The sequence below is a fragment of the Corapipo altera genome, unplaced genomic scaffold (genome assembly GCF_003945725.1).
Source record: "Corapipo altera isolate COAL_440 unplaced genomic scaffold, ASM394572v1 0, whole genome shotgun sequence".
Lineage (NCBI taxonomy): Eukaryota > Metazoa > Chordata > Aves > Passeriformes > Pipridae > Corapipo > Corapipo altera.
Genome location: NW_020884872.1, coordinates 149,472 through 161,637, shown reverse-complemented (window position 1 = coordinate 161,637; position 12,166 = coordinate 149,472). Strand labels below are relative to the sequence as shown.

At 51.2% G+C, this 12,166-nt stretch overlaps 1 protein-coding gene across 2 annotated transcripts; it reads right to left on the bottom strand.

Annotated features, from left to right (window-relative positions):
* Positions 1-360: 360 nt before the first annotated feature.
* Positions 361-12,040, bottom strand: IL10RB (interleukin 10 receptor subunit beta). Of its 2 annotated transcripts, none has more exons than XM_027645612.1 (7): positions 11,949-12,040; positions 9,620-9,743; positions 8,182-8,351; positions 5,128-5,312; positions 3,158-3,308; positions 2,747-2,904; positions 361-1,321 (listed from the first exon to the last, which is right to left on the bottom strand). In XM_027645612.1, the coding sequence occupies exons 1-7, from the start codon at positions 11,995-11,997 to the stop codon at positions 1,118-1,120; spliced, it is 1,041 nt and encodes a 346-aa protein (XP_027501413.1). In that variant the 5' UTR covers positions 11,998-12,040; the 3' UTR covers positions 361-1,117. The 2 variants fall into 2 exon arrangements, with proteins under 2 accessions (XP_027501413.1, XP_027501404.1); XM_027645603.1 differs by having other exon boundaries at positions 11,934-12,012.
* Positions 12,041-12,166: the final 126 nt, after the last annotated feature.

Below are 12,166 nucleotides of genomic sequence, written 5' to 3'. Positions count from 1 at the left end.
CATCTCTGCCCTCAGCAGGACCTGATCCCAGCCACATCCAACAGATGGGAATTCCTGCCCTTCCTACAAAACCAGCTGCCAGAGGGAGGAAAGCTGCTTGTGCTGGGAGGGAGGAAAGGGCAGGGGATTCTCCCCCTCTGCTCTGCCAGAGCTGCCCAGCCAGCTCACACAGACAGGGGGGGTTGTGCCAGGAGGGGGTTGTTTATCCGAAAGCAAAGAAAGAAAAAGAAAAAAAAGAGCAAAGAAAGCAAAAGAACATATGTAAGAAACTGTTTGTGTGGGAGAAGGGACAGGGATCACAGGGGGAGCTGGACTGGTACCCTTGGAGGGGTGACCCAGACACACTTCACTCGTGGCAGGTTCCTTTTGCTGACAGAATTTAATTTTTCACTCTCATTTTGACGTAATAACACACAAATGACAGTTAATGCCACTCTCTGCCCCAGTGCTGGGTAAAACCTTTACACAAACCTTTGTAAAGCCCTGGGCAGGACCCTGGGCAGGTGAGGCTGGACTGTGCACAGGGAGTCCCAGCTCCCCAGACTGACGTTTTTTAATCAAGAATACACATCAATAGACAAACAAAATGAACCTAATTTAACTCCCACTTTAGCTGCCAAGTTTTCCACAGACTTCACCCCATCCCATCCTAAAAACTTCACAGTTTTGCAGCAGGTAGAAAACAATTCAATAGAAAGATGATGCCACCAGGGACATCCTTAAAAACACATGTAATTTTTCATAAGAAAAAATAAATCAGATCAGGTCTTTCTTTACAAAACATACTTTTACAAATATTTTGCTTAGTTTTTGCAATAAATAGTTCATCAGAGCTAACCAGTACTTTTTATATATATATATGAAAATTGCTTTTTAATGTCATAATCAGTGTCAGGTATTGCCACAACTCCTTAGGGAGGCACAACCAGCAGTGACAACGATTGTGTATCATTTAGCTCCTCATTTACAGCCAAGTTTCTTGTACTTAAAAAAAAAAAAATGATTCAGTCAAAAGTCTGTGCCCACACCTCTGTCTGTGGATTTTTACTGTCTGAAGAAAGCAGCAACAAGGAGACAAACCCAACAGTCCCCTTGTTCTCCTTCTCCAAGGAAGCATTTAGGTCTCCCCTGAAGCTGTTCCTACTCCTGAGTCGGAATCTCCTTGTTCAGAGCCCTGGGGGTGCTCTGGTGTCTCATCCTCAGCCTCATCCCTGGGATTTTGGGAATCTTCTGGAATGACAGTCAGCTTGTCACAAACAAGGTGTTCCTCTTGTGGAAGTGGAGAGAAGGACTGTGGAGCAGTGGGAGGTTTGCTCAAGAACTGTGGGAGAAAAGAGGAAATGAGCCTTAGGTTGCACTGGCTGGACCATCCTGTTTGCTCAGAAATACTGTTACTGTTAAACCAGAGATATTGTTTTCCACACATCAGTCGGTTTTCTCAGTCCTCACAAGTCCCAGAGGGGCAACAATGTCACATCCTCTCTAACATCCTGTTCCAGGCTTGGGAGCAAACTGGAAGTGCCTTTATTTGGAAGAATAACCCCAGGGGTGAGTGACTTCTTTGGGACAGAAACTTCCTTGAAAAAAAATCAAATACCAGGTTTGATGTGAAACAAACAGTAAAAACTGTGATTTGTCTGAGGGGAAGGAGTTCACAGAGAGATCTGTTAAATACCTACGAGAAATGTGACTTGTTTGTGCCACCTCAGAGAGCAGAGACATCAGAGTGGTGCTTTAAATGTCTCCTCGAACAATAACCAAGGTGAGGGAGGGGGATGTGCATGGGGTTCAGTGAGGAAATGGCTTCATTTTGGTTCTGAGAGAGGACACCCTCCTGCCACTGCCTGCTCTGCTGCCAGGCTGGGACAGCCTCCTCTTCTCCAGGCTGAACAATCCCAACCCTCCCAGCCTTTCCTCAGAGCAGAGGGGCTCCATCCCCCTCATCATCTCGGGGGCCCTAAGAAGAAATCATTCTGAATTGAATTTTGCACAAGAAACAAACTGCTCTACCAGGACTCCTGCTCAGTGTAATTAAAAAAATAAACACAGGTGTTAATACTGTTGGACTATCAGGTTTTTCCAGCAAACTGTGATTTGAAATGTTCTGGCACTGACATGCAGTCACATGCACATCCTTGTTTCTTGAGGGGGTTCTGCTGCAGCCCTTTTGTGTCCCCTGTGTGTAACAGGGTCTGTGGCCAGGTGAATGTTCACTGCCTCCTTTGATGTGGAACTTTCAGATTTCAGAGGATCAGAGATTCCCAGAGTGGTTTGGGCTGGAAGGGACCTCAAAGCCCATCCAGTTCCAACCCCTGCCATGGGCAGGGACACCTTCCCCCAGCCCAGGTGGCTCTGGTACACTTGGCCTGGCCCAGGTTTACTTCCCCACACTCTTCACTGAAGTTAAAACTCGTTATTGCACCGGTGACAGAACTCTGCTGCAGGAGAACAAATGTGCTATTTCAAGCCCAAAATGAGGCAGGAGAGACAGAGATCTCAGTTGCTGACCAGTTAAATGGGGAACTGAAGTTGACACCTGTTATTCTCTCACTTTAAAACGAAGGAAAACATCCTGTTTCTGAGCCATATAAAGCTGCTTATTACAAATTACAGTTTGCTGGCAATCAGGTGCAAATGGAATGGGGCAAAATAAAAGAACATCTGAAGGTTTTGGCACCGAGAGCCTTGGGAAAGCAAGTGGTTCTGCTGAAAAGGCTGATTTTCGTGTGTCAGGCAGAAAACAAACCTCTTTCAAGTGTTGTGGGAAAATATATGAAGGGCAGAAAACATGTTTGGTGAGTCGGATCAGGTAAAAAAAGGAGAAGAAACAGAGAGGGACCGTTATGGCCACGGCCAGCATGGATCCAATGAGGACTGCCACAACCACCCACACCGGAGTGACACCTGCAAGAGAGGAGGGGGAAACGATTACAGCTGTAATGATCCATTTCTGAGGGATTCCTTTCCAATGATCACTTTCCCTATGGAATGCCCCATCCCTGGGAGTGTCCCAGGCCAGGCTGGACAGGGCTCGGAGCAACCTGAGCCAGCGGAAGGTGTCCCTGCCCATGGGGAAAGGGATGAGCCTTAAGGTCCCTCCCAACCCAACCTGTGATTCCACGATTTCCCAGTTCCCCCCTGCTGCCCCAGGCATTACCATTGTGGGTTGTCTTCTCACACAGCTCCCTGCTCAGCTCCCCTGTCTTGTTCCAGTCGGGAATCACCACCTGCACCTGGACACAGTAACATGTCCACGGCTCCAGCTGGGACAGGATTTCAGAGTTGTGCTGGGTATCTACCTGGGAGACCAACAGACAGAGAAAAACACCACACATGTGAAGAGCATGAGAGCAGTGACTGGAATAGCTAAGGAATTAGCTAAGGAATTGGCTGAGGAATGACAATTACAGTTACAAGAGTTCTGTGAAACCGCTCCCACCAGTGACCTTCTGGCTGTTTCTAGCAGCATTAATGAAGTTTTAGGCTAATGAGAAGAGATAAATGAGATATGTGTGCAGACAGAAACTGTCCCCCAAGCAAATGAGATCAACTGAGAGCACTGCTACAGACAAACATTAACTGGAGAGGCAGCAAGTGGGATGGGTGAGCAGGACAAGAGGAAGCGGCCTCAAGCTGTGCCAGGGGAGTTTTAGACTGGAAACCAAAGTAGGGAAAATTTCTTCACCAAAAAAGTTGTCAAGCCCTGGCACAGGCTGCCCAGGGAAATGGTTGAATCACCATCCCTGGAAGAGTTCAAAAACGTGTGGATGTGGCACCTGGGGACACAGTTCAGTGGTGAACACAGTGCTGGGTTAAGGGTTGGACTGGGTGATCTGAGAGGGCTTTTCCAGCCTTCACAATTCTGTGACTCTGTGATCCAGACAAAAGGAAAACCAAAATAAGAGAGAAAAAGGCTTCTGGAGGCTGTGAGATGACTAACAGCAGAACCTGCTCTTTAGAGGCACAATTAGACATGTCCCTGTAAGTGCAGAGTAAAGGAGTCCCTACAGGGTGTCCTGTTCTGCAGTAACAGAGCCTTTCTCAGCCTGAGGAGACTCCAGAGCCAGGTTTCCATCTCTGAGCAATCACACCCTTCAAAAATAAATTGTGAAGTTACACAGTCTCTGCCCTTTGCTTCTTTGATCCCTAGAAAATCACTCAGACTCCCCCCCTGAAGTGTTACAGATCCTGACTGCAGTTCCTGCTTCCTCTGGCAAATCCCCCTGAGTTTGCACCCCATATGCAGAAACACCTTCCTTTCCAGGAGGAGGGGAGTTGCAAACCTGGGAATTGCAAAAAAAAAGTCTGCTTTTTGGGAGATGATGATTCCTCCTTTTCTGGAACTGAACTGTGCAGGGTAACAAACACAAATCAGAATTATACACAGTGCAGCCCCATTCTATGAAAACTGTGCTGATGTGAAAAGCACTAATTAGACTGTGACTGCTGTTTGCTGGTCTGAGGCTTCCTCTTTTCCTGTAATAGAACACATGATCCTATAATTATTATATTATTTATGATCTTTCTCCAGGCACCGTGTATGGAGAAGCCTTTTGGGCTGAGTAACACATTTGCCTGTGGAAGGGACTGTTCATGAGAGGGAGAAAGTGAATTAATCAGGCAGAAATTGGAGAGGTGAGCACAGTTAATGTAAGGCCTCACCCATCTTGGGGGACTCAAAGCCCAAAGTTTCCTGAAGAGGGAATAAACTCTCATAATGTAGCAGTTACTTGTAATTATGGAAAGAGAAAATTCCATCCATGCTACTGTTTAACTACACAGCCACCTGCCCTGTGCTCTGAGTGACTGTTGTAGTGACTGGGCTTGATTACACTGTAATTAGTAGAGATCTATTTGTACTTCAGCCCTGTCAGAATCCCAGAATCCCAGACTGCTTTGGCTTGGGAAGGACTTTAAAGCCCATCCATCCCAGCCCTGCCATGGGCAGGGACACCTTCCACCAGCCCAGGTTGCTCCAAGCCCCGTCCAACCTGGCCTTGGACACTTCCAGGGATCCAGGGGCAGCCACAGCTTCTCTGGGCAACCTGGGCCAGGGCCTCCAGGAGCTTTCAGAGCCTCACCAGGATGGTGTTTTCCCAGGAAAAGCACAGATCAAAGTGCCCCTACCCTGGAAGCAGAGGTGGGGGCTGTGGTGCTGCCTTTCTTCCAGTACAGGATCCTGTAGCCCCAGGAGCCGTAGTATTGCCTCAGAGGCCACCTGTCCTGCTTGTGCTCAGCAAAGGGGCCCCAGAAATCCACGTGCAGGGCCCCAGACTCCGACTCCACCTTCACCTCAGGGGGCCCAATCACTGCTGTGGGGGGGGAAGAGAAGAAGGAGGGGAATTCAGCTTCACATTCGTTCCAATTTGACATTTTTATACAACCCACATTTGAAATAAATTTATCTGCTGGAAGAAAGCGACGTCTTTTCACAGGTCAGGCATAAATAAATCCTTTCCTCGTGGAGAGGTCTGGAAAGGGGGTTGTTTTTTCGCAGTTAAACAACAGACACCAGTGCAGACTCCATTCCCCATGCCCCGGATTAGCCCAGTTCCCTTTTGCCAGCTGTGGTGACTCCTGGGAGAGGAAGGACTATTTCCATGGTTATTACTCACTTCTCCTTCTGGGCCAAGCTGTCACAACATCTGTTTTTCCTCAGCAAACCCTCTAGTAAAGTGTTTCAATGGGGTTTTTTTCTACTGTGATTATTCTGAAAACCAGAAACCTTTGAATTATTGCTGTGTGTGTTACTGATTGTGTTCCTTAAACTGAAGGTTACGCCCTTGCCTCCTGTAAATGGCTTGTCCTTGTTATGGCATCGTGGCACTACCTAAATTATTTCATGAGTAACTCATAGTTCCATAAATCCCTTATAATTCCAGCAAACTCTGCCTTGGTTGCCTCTAGATGCATCTCAGGGCTGTACATTCCTACAGTGCTCATGAATCTGTTCTTGAACTCAGGAACAATAACGTGAGGATGGTCTTGGTGCCCCTGGTTTTCTCAGGCTGATCCTACAGCACAGTGTGGAATTCCTTACACAGGCACCAGCAGAAATAAGAACAGAATCCCAGAATAGTCAGGGCTGGCAGGGACCTCTGGAGGTGATCCAGTCCCACTCCCTGCCCAGGCAGGGTCACCTGGAGCAGGTGACACAGGAACATGTCCAGGAGGGTTTGGAATGTCTCCAGGGAGGACACTCCACAGCCTCCCCGGGCAGCTGTCCCAGGCTCTGCCACCCTCAGTGGAAAGAAGTTTTTCCTCCTGTTGTGTTTTAGTTTCATTGCTCCTCACCCTGTCCCTGGCACCACTGAGCAGGGTCTGGGCCCGTGCTCTGACCCCGCTGGGAGACACTGGTGTGGGTTGATGGATCCCCTGGGAGCCTTCCCTTCTCCAGACTGGCCAGGCCCAGCTCCCGCAGCCTCTGCTCAGCAGGAGATGCTCCAGACCCCTCAGCATCCTTGGGGCCCTCTTGGAACCTCTCCAGTGGCTCCTTGTGTTCCCTGGACTGTGGAGCCCAGAACTGAACAGGACCCTCCAGATGTGCCTGACGGGGCTGAGCAGAGGGGCAGGATCCCTCCCTGACCTGCTCCAATGCTCTTCCCAATGCTCTCCAGGATCCCATTGTCCCCCCAGGGCACCCTGCTGGATCATGGTCACCTTGTCACCCCCAGGTCCTTCTCTGCAGAGCTCTCTGCAGCAGGTCAGGTGAGCCCAGCACAGAGAGGAGTCACAGAATCTCACATTCCTTTATTGTGCCACCCTCTCAGATCAGCTGTGGCAGCACCACAAATCCTCCTGCCCTCCCTGGGGATTTGCCCACTGCCCAGTGCTCCCAGGCTTTCCTGCCAATCCTTTTAGTCCCTGACTTTCCCACTCAGGATTGAGCTGCCTTCCCAAAGCCAAGCCAGCTCCCAAGGCCACAGGCTCTTTCAAATATATGTCAAACAACACCCCTGTCAATGATTTACTGGTTTTCTCTCCACTCTGAGAACCCATCCACACTTTTCATTACATTTTCTTCTGGCTGTAGTTAATACCTTCAGAACTGTAATTTTTCCACACCATATTTCAGTGCTTCTGTGCTGGGCAGGTTAAATTGTGCCACAATTATCTGCTTTAAAGAGATAACCAATAAGAGCCTTTGGAAAAACAACGCTGTTAAATGTAAAATTCCACTCTGAAATCCGAGAATGATGAAATTCAAGCGAGTGGAGGTGGGGCAAGAAAAACCCCATATTTGTAAAGGTTTTTCTCCAAGGTGAGGTGGAACAGAAGCTTCCTGTGTGATTTTGTGTTAATGGCTGTGAGGAGAAAAAAGCACGGGGTAACATGAACTAAATAATCTAAAATATTTTCATTTTTGTTCATGATTAGAGTAAGAATGTACAAACCACAGGATGCTCAGTGGTAAAACCCACTCTCACTGCCAAGCCCAGCAACACAATTAACACCTGTGCTGTGCACTCTAATCAAGGCTATGCCTAAATCTTCCCTCCCAGAAGAGTGTAAAGCTTCACTAAGAGAATGGCAATATCGTGTACATATTGTGAATATTGGGCAACTAAGACTTCTTGACTGAAAATCAATCTTTCCCTGTGAAATTGGAGTTTTTTGAATGAATAAAAAATGAAAAGAAATCATTTTGTCTGGAAAAGCAATGAGGAAGCAACCTTCCACCAGCCCAGGTGGCTCCAGCCTGGCCTTGGACACTTCCAGGGATCCAGGGGCAGCCACAGCTTCTCTGGGTAACCTGGGCCAGGGCCTCCCCACCCTCCCAGCCAGGAATTCCTTCCCAGTATCCCACCTAACCCTGCCCTCTGGCACTGGGAAGCCATTCCCTGTGTCCTGTCCCTCCAGGCCCTTGTCCAAGTGAATTTATTTAGGCATATAGGAAGTCTGATTCCTTGAAGACAACCTCTCCCTGGCTGGAAAACTGAAATGATCCTTATTTTAAGGGAAAAAAACCCCACTTTATTAGAAAATCTCCTCAGAAGAGATTGCAGGTTACCAATATCTAACAGTGAACCTACTCTGCTTTCTGCCTTCAAGTGTCACAACTAGGATGTTCCTGGTGATTCAGTCCAGAAAGGACCTGCACCCTGCAGCCGCTCTCCTGGCTGCCCGGGGGAAGGGCACCCGAGCTGCTGGGGGCACGGGGGAAGGGCAGGGGGGCCTTACTGTCGTGCATGGGGCTGAAGCTGAGGGTGGCCCAGGGCGAGCGGCCCCGCCCCGCCCGGGCCCGCAGCTGCAGGGTGTAGTTGCCGTACTCGCCGAGCCAGGACACGTCGCAGGTCGTGGCCCTCAGCCCGCTCCGCAGCACCTCGAACGCGGCTCCCGGGAGGACGGCGCTGCGGGGAGAGAAACGCGGTTATGGGAGGGGCAGAGTGCAGCCCACTCCCTCTCGGCCCCCCGCAGAACAGCAAAGCTCCGGGGACGACCAGTTAGGGCTCAGGAACATGAACACACACATCCACTGTGTAAGAACCACACAGAGGATTTCATGTGCATCCACAAAGCTGTGAGAGAGGTTAAAACTCTGAGCCAGTGAACAGACGCCCCTTTCCTGACAGTGGTGACAACACTCGATTCACCACACAGGAGTGGTCAGAGGAGCCTGCAAATACTCAGCCAGGCACTGCTGCCCAGTGGGGACCTGATCAGAGCTGTCTCCAAGATATGCACATATGGGGAAGCCAGAGAAAACAGAGCCTGACAAGTGACCAGGAGCTGTTTGTAGAATAGAATCACAGGAGGTTTGGGTTGGGAGGGACCTCAAAGCCCATCCAGTGCCACCCCTGCCATGGGCAGGGACACCTTCCACCAGCCCTGGTTGCTCCAAGCCCCATCCAACTTGGCCTTGATAATACATGATATTTAATATATTATACTCTTTATGGTCTGCATCCAAAGTCCACATAGAGAGGAAGTGATCAAAAGGTAACAGCTACCAAAACCCAAAAAAATCTCCTTTAAACTAAGCATGAACAGAAGCCTCCAAGGAGACCTGAGAGCCCCTTCCTGTGCCCAAAGGGGCTCCAGAAGAGCTGGAGAGGGACCTTGGATAAGGGATGGAGAGACAGGACACAGGGAATGGCTTCCCACTGCCAGAAAGCAGGGATAGATGGGATATTGGGAAGGAATTCCTGGCTGGGAGGGTGAGGAGACCCTGGCCCAGGTTGCCCAGAGAAGCTGTGGCTGCCCCTGGATCCCTGGAAGTGTCCCAGGCCAGGTTGGACGGGGCTTGGAGCAACCTGGGATGTGGAAGGTGTCCCTGCCCATGGCAGGGGTGGCACTGGATGGCTCCATCTGAGAGGTCAGGGAAGGAGCAAATGCTCAGCAGGACCCAGTCTCCTGAATCACAGGTAACAGCTACATGATAAACCATGCACAGAGTGAATAACATCCATTGGTAAAAGGTGTTTCCCGTTCCAAAAACAAAAGGTACAAAGCTGCCCTGGGTGTGAAGGCACAGAAAATGCCTCTGCCCTGTTCTTAGCCCAGCAGAGAAGCCTCTCACAGGCTAAAAGAAAGGGGCAGCTCCTCTGAAGAGGAAACAAATCACAAACACACAGAGCTGTAAACTGTGAATCAAAGAAAGCAGAAGCCCCAGACCCACCTCCTGTAGCGCACAGTGTAGGTGATGTTCCCCCGGGGGAACCTCGGCGCCTCCCACTGCAAAGTGCTCTGCAGATTGACCGAGGTGATTCTCACGTTCCTGGGCCTTGGCACCCTTCCAGCCACTGCGGGAGCAACCGGAACACACAGCTCAGGGAGCAATCGGAACACACAGCTCAGGGAGCAATCGGAACACACAGCTCAGGGAGCAATCGGAACGCACAGCTCAGGGAGCAATCGGAACGCACAGCTCAGGGAGCAATCCAAACACACAGCTCAGGGAGCAATCGGAACGCACAGCTCAGCTCCTCCGCCCCTCCTCAGCCAGCCCAGGGAGCAATCGGAACACACAGCTCAGCTCCTCGGCCCCTCCTCAGCCAGCCCAGCTTTAAACGCAGCCCCTGCCTCAGGTGCTCCTTTCAAACCAGGCCTCCACATCATTAATTCACAGCCCAGCCCTCCCGTGCCCTCTGAGCTTGTGCAACACAAACCAGTGACTTCCAGTAAGTGTTTATGCCAGCACCATTTACTGGGCACGGCTGGCCTGGCACTGCCCAGCACCCGGGGCAGGAACTCTCCCTGACACTGGCAAACCCAAACGTTTGGAAGCACTGCTCCAGCAGCACTATGGGAACAACAGGGTGTGGGGAATGATAAGCAGAGATAAACCAGAAACACCTGTGAAGGTGAGTTATTAAATACAATAATCATTAATCAGCACTACTCACAAGTGACAAGAACAGTTGTTTTCTTTGCTTGGAACTGAATAAAAGAACCCCCAAAATAGTGTAAAGTATCGATGAACAGTCCATTACTATTATGATTTAATGATCTTTAAATAATTGCTGGTATTGAAACTGAAATAGAAAAGATTCCAGCTCATTATTGCAACATAAATGAGCAATGTAAACAAACCCTGCCAGATGAGATCAGGCCTTACATGTCACAGGTGTCAAACTTTATGATAGATGTAGTGAGATAAATAACACAGGTAATATGTCTACAGTTCACAGAATTATCAAAGTTGGAAAAGAACTTCAAGGTCAGCCAGTCCCTAAAGCATGTCCCTAAGGGCCAGTGCCTGCAGAAATAAATGAAATTATTGTGCCAGTTACCCTCCTTTGGCAGACAGGAGCTTGAAATCTAAATCGGGTTTAAATAAAAACTATTTCAGACTCAATCCCTACAGTGTTGACCTCACATCCAACAAATCAACTCAAAGACACTGCACATCACAAACACAGAAATTACAATCACAGAAGGGTTTGGGTTGGGAGGGACATTAAAGATCATCTCATTCTACTCTCTGCCATGGGCAGGGACACCTTCCACCAGCCCAGGTTCCTCCAAGCCCCGTCCAACTGGTACTGGGAAGCCATTCCCCTTTTTTAAGTCCCTCCAGGTCCTTGTCCAAAGTCCCTCTCCAGCTTTCTTGGAGCGCTGCCCCTGCTTTCAGGATGAGGTCTGAGACAGGCATGTAAATTGCCAGGAAAAGGCAAGGCTCCCTTCCCCGCAGCATTTCCTACCTGAACAATCTCCAGGTAAATTGTTTTATTGCGCAATGTGGACGGCAAGATACGAAAAAATACTTCTGAGGGTTTAAGGTTTGTGCACAGAATCCCAGGATCCTTGAGGTTGGAAAAGCCCTCCCAGCCCATGGATCCCCCCTGTGCCCCATCCCCACCTTGTCCCCCAGCCCAGAGCACTGAGTGCCACGGCCAGGCCTTCCTGGGACACCTCCAGGGCTGGGCACTCCAAACCTCCCTGGGCAGCCCCTGCCAAGGCCTCACCACCCTTTCCAGCAGCAAATTCCTCCTCCTGTCCAACCTGAGCCTCCCCTGGCACAGCTGGAGGCCGTTCCCTCTCCTCCTGTCCCTTGCTCCCTGGCAGCAGAGCTGGCTCCACGCTCCTGTCAGGGACAGTCATTGTCCTACAGTGACACCGAGCCCTGTCCCGCACAGTGACACCGAGCCCCCGGAGCGCGGTTTCGCCCCCACACCCGCCTTCCCCGGCCGGGACTCGCACCATGTCCCAGCCCGGGCAGGACCGTGCCCGTGTCCCAGCACGGACAGAACCGCGGGTCAATAACGCCGGCGGGTGCCCCGCACGCCCCCCGGGCTGTCCCTGCTGTCCCCATAGCGCACACCCGCCCGCTCCGGGACTCTCGGCTCCTCACGGCACCGGCGACCCCGCCGGCTCAGGCGCCCCTTCACTCCCGCCTCCCCGGGGGCACCGCCGCCCCTTCCCCGCGGCGAGGCGGGACCGGGAGGTCGCTCCGTCCCCTCCGTCCCTCGCTCCAGCGCCGGCGGACTCACCGCAGAGCAGGAGCCCGCCGAGCAGGAGCCCGCCGAACAGCGCGCCCCTGAGGGCGGCGGCCATGGCGGCTCCCGGCCCCTCCCTCAGCAGCAGCGGGGCCGCCGCGCCATCGCCGCGGGAGCGGGGCCGCCCCGAACCCCTTCCGGCTTCCCGGCGGGGCGGGGCGGGCACGGCGGCTCCCCGGGCGGGGGTTCACCCGGGGCACCGGGGCTGCTCCCTCACACACCGGGGG